The following is a 15058-nucleotide window of genomic DNA, read 5'->3' as shown; positions in this document are numbered from 1 at the left end:
TGAGAACGATTTCTGCCTGGACTTCTGCTTCTCATGGGGGCAGGCGGCCATAGCCCTACCGAGAGGGCTCTCCAGGGGCTGGAAGCTCTTAGCTCCAAAACCCTCCCACGAATCCCAGAGTGACTGAAGCAAACTATACTAGAAGGTGAGAAGGCTGGGAGGATAGGATGGTGGGTGTTAGAGCCACCCCGCCCTAGAAAGACAGGGTCAAAGGGCTTTGGAAGGCCAGAAGGTAGAAACATATTCAGATTATAGCACTTTAGGGGTCTGGCATGTACGGTAACCACTGGCTCTAGAGTTTGAAAAGAGTGGGCCCTAGTGGTTATCTGGTCCACCTTTGAGTCTGGTTTGTATCTCAACCCAGCTCCTTCAGCTCCTGCATTACTTAATCCATTCCAGATTCCGGAATAGCTGATAAATGAACACATCTCAAGGAGGCCCAGTTCCCTGGAGCTAGGGACAAAACTGTAATTTTCTTTTAGTGCCTGGGACTGAGGCCTCCCTATCCCTCTGGGGCCTGGGGCCTAGGAGATACTGTGTGACTAAATGGAATGAACTTGATTCTGGGCGATTTGGTCTAGTATGCCTTTGTAGAACATCTCCTAGGCGTTGGCGATTCTGAGAAGCTATGGGCCCTGCCCTGGGGTAGCGCGCATGCAGTGGGATGCTCAGTGAGCAGTGGGTGCTAGGATCAAATCAGGAGAAGGCCCAGGGGACAGCATTTACATTTACACCCTAGCTGTTCAGTGTTGCTGTAGAAAATCTTGCAGCCTGTGACTGGAGCCCCTCAGAGGTTCATGGGCTCTCATCGCCAGTCAGGGGTCTGGGTCTGTGCTCCTAGCCGTCAAAGCAGATAGGCGGCAGACGTGTGCCCTCCTCCGGGGCCACGGCAGGCATCACTAACCAATCAGGACCTCTTCTCTGCTGAGCCCCGATGTGGTTTTATCATCCCTCACACCACCAGGCTCCAGGCAGCCACCACCCACCAATCACAGTTGGCCCATGTGATGAGACCTCTCTAACTTCCTGTCCATGCCAGTTCTTATGGCCAGTCTGGCTTGCATTTAGGCCAAATGGTCTCTCTTTAAACCAAGAACACTCCACTTGCTTCCTCTTTTTCTACAGATGACTTTACCCTCCCTAGAGAGGAGTTCTGATTAGAAAGCCACCAGGTGACTTTTCCATTAGCAAATCACCCATCTGCCGGCCTTCTCCCTCCTTCCATTACAGGTGAGGAAGTGCCCTTCTCTACCCATGGCCAGACCCTCGACTTGAGCTCTGGTCCCCCCACCCTTCCTGCCTTTTCTGAAGCCTGGGCTAGTAATTTCCCCACTGAGCAGCCTCACCCCTCCTATGACATTCTTTCCATCATGTTTCAGGCGTGCTCAATTCTGTCCCACCGTAAGAAAAGCGGGGTGGGTAGGGGGAATGATATAGTTACCAGCTTTTACTTTGGCCAAGTAAGGGCTCTGAAAGCTCCCTTTGCCTTATATCACCATTTTTGTTTGTTTGTTTGTTTTAAAACAAAAGATGTTTAACTTCGAACATGGTAGAAAGGAGATAATTTCAGAATATTAGATAAGCCTGTAAATTGAATAAATGTAGTTAATAAAAACTCACCACCTAGTACTATTTTTCTAAGTTATTTATAGAGCAGAAGAAACCCAAGAAATCCAAGAACCTGCATGAGATCTGTGGGGGCCTTGCAGGATCAGCTTGTCTTTGAGCCTGATAGACGAGAATCAGGTCTTCCCTCCCTTTGGGCTGGCACTCCTCCCCATGACAGTGGCCTAGTCATTCCAGAACATCTGGGTTTGCACACTGGCCACAGCCACCTCCTGGAGAGGCAGGGCTTCCGTCTGGGCCCCTAGATGTCACCCAGGCCGGCTCAGAATTGTCACACATATTCACACACCAGTTGCCACTGAACAAGCTCCACAAGGGGTCAAATAGTGCCACCACTCTTCTGTGGGATGTGCCAGATAAAAGGATGCCCTTCCCACAAAACCGTCCACAGTTCTGAAATTCTAGAGCAAGGGCACCACGTATGGAGGAAATGCTTGGGACTGGGACCCTAGAAGCCAGGGTTCAAGTTGAAGGTCTGCCTGCACGGCCTTGAGGAAGCCATTCTTCCTCTCTGGGACTTAGCTTTCATCTGCAGAATGAGTATAATAAAGCCCATCTCATGGTGTTACCATGAAGATCAAAGGTAATATAATCTCAGAGCCTGGAGTGGTGGCTGGCACACAGTAGGAGTTTTTATTATAAAGATCCCTCTACTGTGGTAGAGAATTTTAACCCTGTGATTGAAAATGCACATATTTAGCACAATCTGACAAGGCAGGTATATTATCCCTGTCTTGCAGATGAGAGACTGAGGCCCACAGAGGTGACATGGCTTTCCTGGTGTCTCTAAGCTGACAGTGGTAGAACCCCACTTTACACCCAAGCATCCTGACACCAAACCTCTTTCTCTTTGTACCGAATGTCTCCGTAGAGCAGAAGGGAGAAGGGGCGGCCGACTGCCCCTCGGCACTGGAGACCCCAGTCTGTGCCCGGGGGCTTCCAGGAAGGGCTGCTGGAGCAGAGGTGGGCCGAGGAAGGCCTGAGAGGGGACTGCAGAGGCCCCTGACAGTGGCGTGTGGAGCGGACTGCTGTGTCCGCAGGCCGGCTGCAGGTTGCATGCTGCCCGAGGGTGTTTGTGCCCGCCTTGCACGTCAATCTCCAGCCTGCCGTAGGATGTGGGGCTCGGGCGTTACTTGGCCATAAGAAGGCAGTGAGGTGGGCGTGGACTTTTCTCGCTACGGATCGTGTGTGGGCATGTTCTGCACCAAAACAGGTCTGTGCAGTGGGCTCCCTGACTGCACATAAGAACAGAGCCCCTGGATCATAGCTCCTGGGTGCAGGGCTCCGGTCCTGGCTCTCTCCCTGACTTGCCATGAGCTTCACCCAGATCTTGGCCTATTGGGCCCTCAGTCTGTCCGGGGCTCTGATGAGGCGGGCAGGCTTGAGCTTAGAGGCTGCAGCCAGCTTTGAAATTCTCAGACCATTGTTTCAGGAGGGGCTGAGCCTCAGCGGCAGCTTCCAGCAAGATCTGCACTTGGCTCTGGGCTTATTATTGGACAGCAGACCTCTGAGAGCCGAGGTGGGGCTCGCGTTGGCCTGACTCTACCACTGTCGTGTCCACCAGGCCCAACGAGACCAGGAGGGGAGGAGCCGGTCAACATTTGTTCGTTCATGTGTTCATGCCTTCACTCATTCATTCTTTCATACACTCATCAAGCTTGAAACCTGTTACATGCTACTGAAAACACAGATGGCCACATGGTGTGGGCCCTCAGGGAGCTCGAGGCGGGCGATGGGGATGGACAGAGTAGACGGATGTGAGTCTTTCTGGCGGTCTGTCAACAGGACCAACCAGGGACCCGCTGGATTGCAGAGATGGGGAGGAAACTAGAGGTGGGCATGGTGCTTGCGTGCTGGTCGAGTACCTGAGTGGGCATTTGTGTTTCCACGGACTTGGGTTTCAGGAGAAGCAGGCCAGTGCCCAGGGCCGCCCGCACTGCTGTGATGTTCATCTCCAGGCTCCCCTGTTTCCTCACCCACAGGAAAGAGCTAGGCTCAGACCCCGGGTGGCTCTGGTCTCGGGTCCTGGGACCGCTGGGGCAGGCGGCCCTACCACTCAGGTGGGCCATGTGGAATGCTGGAGCTCTTACTGGCCTCCCTCAGGGATCATGCTCACCGGGAGGCTGGATCCGCTCAGAATGGCTCCCCTTCTGCAGTCAGTGGGGGACCATTCCGGAGCAGGAGCACTGCCCAGATGCCCATGGAGGGAGGAGTAGGGAGGCAGCTGGATGGTGAGAGGGTGTGTTGGGGAGCACTTCCTCCCCTCACCGTCCCCAAACCTGTCCTGACTCATGCCAGGTCCCCAGTAGGTATCCTGCACCTGGAGGGTAGCCTGGCCCTCTCCACGTGGTTGGTCAAGGTCTTCTCCTGCTGGCTTCTCCAGATACCCCAACAGGAATCCCTCTCTTCTCTGAAAACTGTTCGAATAGCCCCTGGAGTCACCAGCGGCCCCCGTGCTTTCTGAATCCTTCTGTTCAGATGCGTAAACTCAGGCTGTCAGAGGGGAACAGGCCGTGGTCGTGCTCCATTGCTAGCAGGGATTCGTTCTGTCCAGCTGCAGGGGTGGCTCGTCGACGCTGTCCCATGAGCCGCCCCCATGCTGAGGGCCACAGAGGAGGGAAGACAGGCATAGTCGGAGGACCCTGGCCCTCCCCTTGACGTGTATGGGGTTGAATGGTGGGGCGGGGGAGGCAGGCCTCCCCCAGCAGACACACCCCACTGCAGGATCAGGACCAGCCCGGGCTACAGGGACCTGAGCGGGCAGGCGGTGCGCAGGCCAGGGGCCGCGGAAGGAGGGCGGAGAGGCAGTAGCCGTGAGTGCTCTCGCCCGCCCCCCCACGGTGGTCCCTCTTCCTTCATTGTCACGCAGCAGGGGGTGGACTGAGCCCACATGAGTAAGACATACATTTCTATCCTGTGGCTCTGGAGCCAAAGCTGGCTGATAAAGGAGGCAAATGCCATCCCCTGGTCCCATCATCACGGGAGACAGCCACAGGGAAAGGAAGGAGTGAGGGAGAAGAGGGAAGAGGAGACCGGGGGCGGGGGGCGGGGGGCAGCAAGCCTTGCACCTGGACATCCGGACTTCCCTTTGCACAGAGACGCCAGAGCCCCCAGGAGAAGCATCAAGCTTATGGCCCACGGTGGGATGACAAAGCGTGTATTAACCGTCCTGATGCTTGGGATGACAGTGAAGCTAGCTGCCATTCTGAGTTCCTGCTATTAGGTTACTGAAGTGTTACTGCTAATCTTTATAACTCTTTCACATGATAGAGATTTTTAATTCATCAGCTAGTCATTGCTATCACTGTCCACTCATAGAAGAGGGGTCTGCGCCCTTGGTGGTACTGTGCCAAGGTCACATAGCCCAGAGGGAGCTGGACCGGGCCATGGGGTGCCAGAGCCCGCCTCTCCCCACCAGGCCCCGTGGCGCTCCTAGGCTTGGCCCTGGCTCTGCTGGGTGGGCTCAAGGCTGGGCTGGCCATGGGAGCCAGCCTCTGTTCTGGGCGCTCAGCATGGCCTCCTGGGGCATGAAGGGGCCCCAGAAGCTGTCCTGGCCCTGGCAGGGCCACCCCTTTTGCCCATGGGGCCTATTAGGGAAGAACCCCTGGCTAGAAACAAGAGAAGTGTGGGGCATGGCTTCTCCTGCTCCATTCTGGACCTCCACGTTTTCCTTTAGGAAGGAGCGGTCAGGAGAGGGCCTAACAAATCTCCCAGCCCTTAAAGATTCTGCAAATACTCCCTTCCCCATCCAGCCCAACCTGCTCCGAAGGCAAAGAAGCAGATCTTGTCTTCATTCTCCTGCAGAAGCGCCATGACCCTCTTCCCCATCCGCTCATTCCTCTTGTAGATGAGCTCGTGGCGGAAGTAGCTGTCGATCTCCTGCGCTGTCACCTGCTCATGCGGCGGGAGCGTGGTGTTGATGAAGCTGGGCAGCTGCAAAGGCCAGACAGAGGTGCCCTCAGTGCTCCCAGGGCAAAGACACCAAGCCCAGCGGAGCGGGCCACTTACCTTTCTTAAATGGCCCACAGAGTGGGCTATACCTTTTGTCTGGGTTTTTCATCAATTCCAAAAATGCTTTGAGAGGAGTGTGGTTATCCCGGTTTTACAAATGAAGAAAGCAAGAGTGGAAAAATCCAGAGACGTGTGCAAAGCCTCACAGCTGGTGGGGTGCAACACAAGGAGGTATGGCTGCTGTGTCTCTGCCTTGTCGACCCTCTGCTTCCAGAACGCAGAGGGCCTGGGAGGCAAGACGGCTCTCGGCTCCTTTACTGTCCTCCCTTCAGCACCCAGCCCGGCGTGCAAGGAATTCGGGTCAGCAGGCGGGTGTGGAGGGTCAGCTGAGCTGCCTGGTGTAGCAGGAAGACCACAGAGTACAGGATCAGGCTGACCTGGATTCAGGCCTCGTTCTGATGCTGTGTGACTTTGGTCAAGTTACTTAACTTTCCTCAGCTCATTTCCTCATGTGTAAGATGGGGATTAGATGAGATGGTGGGTGCTGTCATGGGCTGCGTTAATAGCCCAGCCCACCCTACAGAGAAGACAGGAGAGGTCACAGCCTCCGGTTTCCCCAAGACCTGAGCCCTGGCTGGCCACCACCATCTCTCCATTCCCAGCTTCACTACTTGCCAGGGCAGAACCAAATCCCTCCAGCCCTTCTTAAAAACATCAACTACAGGACCACAGCTGCCTCCCATAATGATGGTTCATTCCACAACCTGGCTTGGAACTTTCCACATTTCTCAGCTCTGGGCCCACTGTTCACACCCAGTTCTGTGGCTGGGGGCAAGCGTCACTGACATGTTATTGAACTAGGCAGAGAGCTCTTTGAGTCCAGGGACAGAGCCGTTGTCATTCCTGGGCCCCCAGTGCCTGACACACAGTAGGTGCCCAGAAAGGTTTCTGGAACCTTGAACATAAAATCGCACTGTCCTCCCTCACTGCATTGCCTCTTCCTGGGTTCCTTCATACCCAGCGTTTTGTCTTTTCAGCCTGGATGTCAGGTCCAGCTGTCCTAGCACCGTGGCCTCCAAGGGTGGGCGGGGCCTGAGAAAAAGCCACGAGCCACGGCGGAGATAGAGGCATGAGTCAGAACATCCTCCCTATTTCCCCATAACCGCTCACTGTCATTCCACCTTCCAAGCTCTTGTGCACAGGATGTCTTCCACCTGGAGTCTCCTCTTCCACTTCTCTCTTCATCAACTCAGGCTAACGCACAGAACACGAGGCCTCACTGACTGATGGGCTAGCTAGGTGGAGAGTTGGCATGAGGAGATTAAAGTCCTGCAGGGCTTAGCCCCCAAGGGTCATGCGGCCCAGCCACATGGCTTTTAGAGCCACTGACAAGTTGTCAACACTCTTTCTGAGGAAAATGGAGACGTCAGCAGAGGCTGAGCCTTCAAGGATTTGGATAGGGCCAGGACATCTGTCTCTGATATCTGCCGGCCAAGCACCAGGGTGCTCCCAAGAGTGGGAGGGGAGGGGCTTCTCTGATTCACTGTTCTGGGATGACAAGGCAATGCTATGACTGATAAAACCGTTAACTTATTCAGTGCACAACCTGCACAGCTGTATGCAGCAGCCCTGCCAGTACCCAATCAGAGATTGGTGCCCAACCAGAGTCGGTGTTTGGTAAATGGATAAACAAAGGAATGGAGCTCCTACCCCTTCCGCCAATGATGGAAGGGATGATTGGCAGCCCTGACAAAGCAGGACACATTTGGACATGATACAGCTCCAGGAAAGGCTTCTGAATGGGGGAGGAGTTGTGGCTCAAAAGGGTTATTTCTGGAGGCATGGCCCTCTCTGTTTCTCAGGTATGGGAGAGAATGTGGGATGATGTTGTACCAAGAAATAAACATTTGTTCCATCAGTGAATGAATGCATGAAGAATGAGCTGAGAGGCAACAGGTGGTTATGAAGGCAGGTCCTGGCTTCAGACAGCCAGGATAACTTGGGATGGAATCCTCCTTTTGCCACTTACCAGTTGGGTTGCCTCTCTATAACTGGCAAGTTATTTGTACTGTCTGAGACTCTGTGTCCAAATTGGTAACATGGGAGTAATATATATTGTTGTAGGAATTAAATAAGATCAGTTTTGGAAAGTGCTTATTAGCACAGTGCAGAGCACAAAAAGTCTTGACTAAATGTCAGCTTTGTACAACTAGCCTGGGGGCTGGAGCTGGCTTCATCATTTTCCCCTACAATGGCAGAGGCTACAGTGAAGGGTGGCCTTGAGCAGGGGGTAGAAACAGAGATGACAAATAGAAGCCCTCAGAATCACCAGAGAGCCATGAAGGAAGCATCCTATTTTCCTTCCCTTCTGCCAAGCGTCCTGGCAGAGGCTCTTCCTCACCATGAATGTGCATTTGTGGAAAGATGAATCTTGATTCATTCCTTAGGGAGCTAAAAAAGTTTAACAAGGACAAAAACCAGAGAGTTCAATGTCAAAGCCACGAAGGAGTTCGGCTAGCCACCAGGGTTTCTGGGACTGCCCGGCAGCTGGCTGACATTCTCTGCATGTTTCATGCTGATGGGCCCTGGTTCCATGCCAAGGATGGGACTTGGGTTTGGGCCCAGGCTGGGATGGAAACAAATTAATGATGTCATTAGACTTGTCAGGAGCCTTAAATCTCCCACAACAAGTTTAAGTGCAGGATGCACCATAGAATTTGAAAGAGGACATGTCAGGTCCCTGGGGTCCTAGAGCCATGAGTCCGAGGTGGGACGATGAAGTAGATGGGCCAGGCAGGGCTGGGGTGGGGCCGTGGGGAGTGACTTCAGTGTAGGCTCCCCTGGCCTACAACCAGGACAGGGTCAGATCTGGTGGTCAAGTGCTAGGGTCTACTGACGTCACTGACCTCAGTGGCCTCATCCCTTCTCTTCAGCCCATCCATCCAACAGACAACTTCCACAAACTTCTGTGAGCATAGCCGTGTCAGGCTAGGGGTCACAGAGCACCCTCAGACTGGGTCTGCTGCCCTGGATGAGGCTCACAGCCCAGTGAGGGAGTCACTGTGGGGTCCATGCTTTGAGAGGGATGTGGGAGTGTGGAGGGGGCACCTCACAGATAACCGTGTGTCCTGCTTTGTCCAGGATGGTCCAGTTTCATGGCTAAGGTAGACTGCCCCATGCCTGTTAATTTTTCTGACCCTTAATTATATTTGACCTTTCACTCTCCAAAGTGTCAGGGGACAGATGATAAGTATATGGCTGCTGTCCACCTAACACAGGCTGAGGGCTCAGACAGCGCTTCCCTTGGGTCACCCTGTGATCGTGGGCACTGATGGTGCAAGTGACTTGGGAGCTTTGGGAGGTTGGGGCATGAGCCATTTCTGAAGGTGAAATGGTGGGGTGGGGAGGCAAGAGAGATCAAGACAGAGGTGCAGCCAGCCCCTGTCCCCCATCCTGGCCCCTGCACATGTCAACCCTAGCCTCTAGAGGCCACTGCATCATCCTCTGCTGTGGCCAGAGACATCTTTCTGACCACGTCCCTCTCCCGCTTGAACTCCAGGGCTTCTGCCCCTCAGCAGGCATTTTCACCCCCCACCCCCTATGATCTGCCCCCTGCTCTGCAGATCATTCCTCAGGACCCTCCACATCCCCCCACAACCAGGAAGCCAGCCCCTCCCTTTGGCCCCGCCCGGTAAGCTCCTTTCTCAAGCCTAGTTCCAACACCACTTTCTCCCTGCCTACGGGCGGTGACCGTACCCCTACAGCCTGTGTGTCCTCAGCTCCCCACAGCTTTCGAGGCCTCTTGCTACTGAGGCAGCCCCATGTCACCCGGACCCTTTCACCATCAGCGCACGGCCCTGGATTTAGCCTTGCTACCCCGACTCTAGGCTTTTCTCTGTCTGGGGGCAGAGCTGCCTAATTCCTCCCTTGGGGGCTAGACTCTGCCTGTGTACCCAGGGGGTCCAGGGGAGTGTCGCCCAGTTTGCTATTCTAACTGGGTGCACCTTTCCAACTACACCCTCTGTCCCGCTTCAAGGACGGGCACTGCCAGGGGACCCCCAATGCAGTTCACCTGCCAGAGACAAATCAGTGGTTCTGGATACAGGCTCAAAGTAAATCTGAGCTTGCTGTTGCCTGAGGTCATCCCCTTCTTCCCTCTCGCAGCTCCTTGCCAGCCGCGGCCGCAGCAGGGCCCTGTCCTGCTCACCCCTGCCCCCAGCCCAGCTACTTCGTGCCCAGGCTACCCTGAGTGCTGACCAGGTTCCTGCAGCCACAGAGTTCACCGGCCTCTCTCCCAGCGAATGACGCAGGGCGGGCTCTGGCACAGAAGCTCACAGATCGGAATCGGGGCTCTCAGAGTCCTGAGCCTCCTCTGCAGGGTCTCTGGATCCTTCCTTTTACGGCCTCCACTGCCCAGAGCACAACACACCCTCACCTTCGCTCCCTGGACAGCCGTTCCCTGATACACACTCTGCGGCCCTGCCCTGGGCCTGGGGACGGAGGGAGGCGCGGCACGCTCTTGCCTCAGGGAGTTCTGGCTCTAGACGGTGGCAGGTGCACACAGAACCTCTCAGCCTGGTCCCCGGCTACACCTCCAGCCCAAACTCACACCCCTCCTCCTGCTCTCTCTTGCCTCTGCTGGAACATTCCGCTTCCTCCTGCCTGTGGCCAAGTTAGGTTCTTCCCTGACCTCTCACCTTGCAGGCATCCTTTCTTCTTGCCCTAAACTCTTGCTCCTGCCACAGGCCTCAGCTGCACCCACTACTCTCCCTTGGAGCAAGGATCACACTTGGGTGCTATTGCTCATGGAACGTCCCCTTCTCTCCCGTCCGCCCCACTAGGGCGGCTCTCTCTGGCTGCCCTGCCCCCCACCGTCCCATATCCCTTTTCATAGCACTGGGCCTGGTATTTACAACCCACTTCATTCATTCATTCAGCAGCTATTTGCTGAGTCCTGCTCTGTGCCAGGCACTGGCCTAGCCAATGAGAATATACTGTTGGATCAAACAGATGCAAATCCCTGTCCTCAGGGAGCTTATGCTCTAGTGCGGAGGACAAACAATAAATAACCACTTATCAATGAATCCAAATATGTAAGTATGTGAGAAGATGATAAAGACCATGGGGGTTAAATGGAGCATAATAAAGAGGTTGAGAGTGTGGGAGCGGGGTTCAGGCTGCAATTCTAGATCAGGGAGTTGGGGCCCAGCTCACTGAGATGATGATGTCTGAGTTAAGATGGGGGGTGAGTCATGGTGATACTTGGGGAAGGGCAAAAGTGAAGCATGCCAAGGGGTCCCATGGAATAGCATGGAGGCCCATAGAGCTTGAGTGGTCAGTGTGAAGGGAGCGCAGAGGACATGGGGTGGGGGTTGGGGGAAGACCCGGGGCCCACACAGGTCATTACAGAGACTCTGGCTGTTACACTGAGAAAATGGGAAGCCACGGCACTGTCCTGAGCAAGGAACTGCTCTTGAATGAGTGCTTAACCAAGCATCATGACAGAAGGCACAGGGGGCCTAGAGGGGTCCGGGAGAATATCTAACACCATCCAGAGGGTCAGGGAGGGCTTCTCAGAGGAAGTAACAATGGACCATGGCCCAGCAGGAGGAAAGGAGGAAGGAGGAGCCTGAACGGAGGCACAGTGGCATCAGTGGGCGGATGGCGTGGGGCACAGGTCAGCAGAACAAGGTCTGCGGGGTAGGGCACCTGGGCTGGGACAAGGTCAGCAGAGGGCAGGACACAGAAGGCCTCGAGTGTTAGACAGAGTATCTTGGAATTTATCCCGAGGGCAATGTGGATGCCTGGTGGAGTCATGCTCAGCTCCTTGGGGTGCTCCTCACTCTCTACCCGCTTGTGGGTGGTCCTTCCTCTAGGGCTTGACTCAAGGCAGAATGCCCGCAGCTGGACTCAAGCCCAAGGTCTAACCGTGAACTTGTTTCCCCTGGCCTCTAATTTCCCCAGATACTGAACTGAACTTCTCAGAGGCCTCCCTGCTCTTACAAGGCTAAGCTTCTACCACACACGCCAGACTTGAGTGCTGCTCTTGATAACTTGGGGAACTCGACCATTAAGTGCTGTGGGCTTGGACAAGTCTCTTTGCCTCTTTGGGCCTCAGTTTCCCCATCTGTAAAATGGAATACCAATTGGTCCTGCTTACCATGGCAGAGAGAAGATTGCCTGCACCAGGCACATAGTAGGTGTCTAATAAATGCTAGGTGGGTTCGGAACTGGGTGGGAGGAGGGGAACCTCACCTGGGACGTGTCATGGTTGAAGATGACAGCGTTGAGATCCCCGCAGTTGTAGTGCTTGATGAGGTCCTCCGTGGTGTAGGGCGCCTGCAGGCTCCCTGCCCGCACGCTCTCATGTTGCAGCAGAGTCTGGTTCAGGGCAAACAGCACCTGCACAGAGGAAAGAGAGAGGAATGAGGGCTGTAATTCTAGATCAGGCTGGGGGGCCTGACACCTCCAGGCCCGGCCCTCCTCGCTCTGAACTTTGGGGCAACAGGCCCTGAAACAGAGAAGGTGTGTGGGCCGGGCACCGGCTGGTGTAGCCTGAACTCTTCCACTGGCCTCCGGACACGTTCAGCCTGTTCTCATCTCCAGCCCTTTGCCCACATGGGTCCCCACTTCTGCTCTGGCTATCAACATCTTATCTAAGGAAGGGGCAGAATGAGAACCCAGTTGTGTCTGGGTTTTAGAATGATGGATGCGTTTGTCTTTTGACTAAATTTTTCTTATTCCTGTGCTTAGGAAAGTTCTAGAATGAGCACAGACTAATTTTGTAATCAAGAGCACGGCAAACAAAGCAGGACAAACACACAAACAAAACAAACAGAAAACCCACTTAGATGTCAAGGCCCCACCCAAAGGACACTTCCTCCAGAAGTCACCCTCACTGCAGGCAAAGGCCCAAGGAGCCCGGCCTCTCTGAATCCGACCCATGCTGGCACTCCGCACGTTTCCTGAAGCTCCTTTGCGCTCTGGGCCGCTATGCGGGGCCCTGGGAACACAGCTGCACCCTAACCAGACCGGCCTGGCATCAGGATCACGTGGAGCACCATACAGAAATATCAGCTGTCCAGTCCCCATGCCCAGAATTGGCATCTCTGAGGGGGAGCCCAGGATGTGTATTTTTAACAGGCTCCCTGGGAATGACATTAGAGGTCTGATTGCTTCTGCCATGAGGACCATACTCTGATGGCACATGGCCTGCCCAAGGTATGGGGGCCCTGAGAGATGATCTCAAATGTCCCATTTTAGATGGAGAAACAGGCCCACGCGGGGCAGGGACTTGTTCGATTCTGCCCAGCTAGCTTTATGTGACGGTGTATCCCAGACCCCCCTGGCCAACAAAAGGGAGGAGTCTGACCGTGATTTGGGTGCTTTAATACAGGTGCGGGGAAAAGCTGCTGCAGTTCCTGGGCAGAAGGTCCGGAGGCTGTCTCAAGTCCCCTGTCCTTGTTGCCCGGCCCCAGCCGGCCCGCCGCTCTTCAGGCCTCACAAGCTCTTTGCCCATCATCTGTTTGCCACCCTGGGCCACAGTCTCCGGCCTCCCACCTCACCAGCTCGGTCCCGAGCATCTCCCACCGGGCCCAGTGCAACCCGTCCCCCTCCCTGCAGACCCCCTTCCCTCCCCCCATCCCATAGTTGTCTGCCACACAGGCACCTTTTGAAAGCACAAATCTGATTGTCCTCCGTCTCTTTTTTTTTCCTCAAAACGTTCACAGGTGCCTCCTCCCCTCAGAGTAAAAGCTGTTCAGTAGAGGCTGCAAGGCAGTGGCCTGGACCCTGCTGTGGCCGATGACCTCGCTTCCTGCTCAGTCCTCGTGACTCCAAACACCAACTGCCCCACACTCTTCTGTCTCCAAGCTTCTGACATGCTGTGTTCTGCGCGTGACAACCTCCTGTCTCTGCTCTCCACTTGCAAATCCAGACTCGGCCTTCCAGGCTCTGCTCAAATGTCTTCCCCAGGAAGCGTCTCTGACCACCTGGGGGCTGAGTCAGGCCCCTCCCGGAGGCCCCCACGGGCTCCTTGCGTGGCAGACCGACACAGTAGTGGCGCCAAACTTGAACCTGTCCGCGTGTTCATGCCCTTGGCCGTGGAGCTCTTCGGCTCCCTCCCGTGCTGATATTGTGACTCTGGATATTAGTCACCAGGACGTACAGAGGCCTGAAAGGCAGGCTGCCGCTGCCTCTCGTACATCCATGGCCCTGACAGTAGCCCGTGCTAGCCCACTGGAGGATGGGCAGGGCCAAATTGCCTCAGTTGTCCCACCGAGGCCATCCCAGTCCAGCCAACAGACGGCCGGATCCCGGACGCTATGAGTAAGGCCAGCTGAGCCTAGGAGGGCCCACCTGCCACTGGGTCCAGACACCTGAGCAGACGCTCAGTGCTGGTGCTGCCCAGCACCGTGGTGATGGACAAGCGACCTGCCATGCTTCTGTGTCCCCCACCCCGGTGCGAACATGAGATGGTGTCTGCTGTTAGCTAGCTGGCTCTCCCATTAGGCTCTGAGCTTCTCGAAGGTAGGACTTGCGTTTTGCTCGTTTTGTGTCTGTAGCTCTCAGCACAGGGCTGGCAACGAGAGGATGTCGCTCTACTCTTTGCCTAGTGCCTTAGTGCCACCTAGTGCCACCTGCTGGGGTCAGTCGCCTCCTATTTAAAGCTACTCAGTAAGCCCCTCAGACTAGACCCTAGAACTTTGGCACTCTGTCTGCATTTGGGGCATGATGCCATCACGTGGCAGAAGCTCCCACCTGTGACGCCAGTCGCCTCATTCCAGAACACACAATCTGAACAGAAAAGCTCATGTAATAAGGTACACAACATGCTGACATGGGCAACGGGGCCAAGCGTGCTTGAGAGATCACCTCTGCCCGTCCCCTCCCACTCTTGTATCTGGCAGGCGGAGAGCTGGATAGTGCTGGGGTGCAGTGGCCCAGGCTGCTCCCCCTAATGAGCTGGCTGGGGATGAGGTCAGACCCCACCTCTGGGCCTTCTCCAGGCTCTGGCGAGCACCCTGAAATTCAATCCGCGGCCACCTTGTGCAGGGTGTCAACGGCATCCTGGTGGCTGGGATGAATCGCAGGAGGCCATGGCCCTGTTGCTGTGCACGTCACTAAGCCAACAGGCACGTCTTTCCACATGGAACAGGCCTCGCATGCAAGTATCCACGTCCGGCTGGAGCGCTCTACTTCCCTGGGGGTCTGGGGTACGCAGGCTTCCCTTGACCATGCCCGCCCCGGCATACACCTGCTGCTCCTTGGAGGCTGCACCACCTGGCCTGGGGTGAGGTCATCCATTCAGGTGTCCAGAAGACCTGGCTGGAGGGGAAATGGCTCCCCTGGGCCTCCCTAGACCCATGGAGTCACTTCCGCAGTCCTGTGGCTTTCGTGGAGCGAGGAGGTGTTCCGGTGAGTTAAGCACATTACAATCTGCAGGGTGCTAAGAACAGTCCTGTGTGTAGTGACAGCTGGA

At 55.4% G+C, this 15058-nt stretch overlaps 1 protein-coding gene across 1 annotated transcript in view; it reads right to left on the bottom strand.

The window, feature by feature from the left end:
- LOC118018981 (metalloprotease TIKI2-like) overlaps positions 1 to 14017 on the bottom strand; it is a 40110-nt gene extending 26093 nt beyond the window's left edge. The window contains exons 1-3 of the mRNA XM_035017733.1: positions 13936 to 14017; positions 11833 to 12071; positions 5385 to 5559 (exon numbers count right to left, since the gene is read on the bottom strand). Of these exons, the coding sequence (XP_034873624.1) occupies positions 5385 to 5559; positions 11833 to 12071; positions 13936 to 14017 (496 nt within the window). The remainder of the gene's footprint in view (positions 1 to 5384; positions 5560 to 11832; positions 12072 to 13935) is intronic.
- Positions 14018 to 15058: the final 1041 nt, after the last annotated feature.

This window comes from Mirounga leonina, unplaced genomic scaffold, assembly GCF_011800145.1.
Source record: "Mirounga leonina isolate KUSES-001 unplaced genomic scaffold, KU_Mleo_1.0 Mir_173, whole genome shotgun sequence".
In the NCBI taxonomy this organism is placed as follows: Eukaryota; Metazoa; Chordata; class Mammalia; order Carnivora; family Phocidae; genus Mirounga; species Mirounga leonina.
Note: the sequence above shows the minus strand (reverse complement) of the source record. Positions and strands in the feature narration are given on the sequence as shown.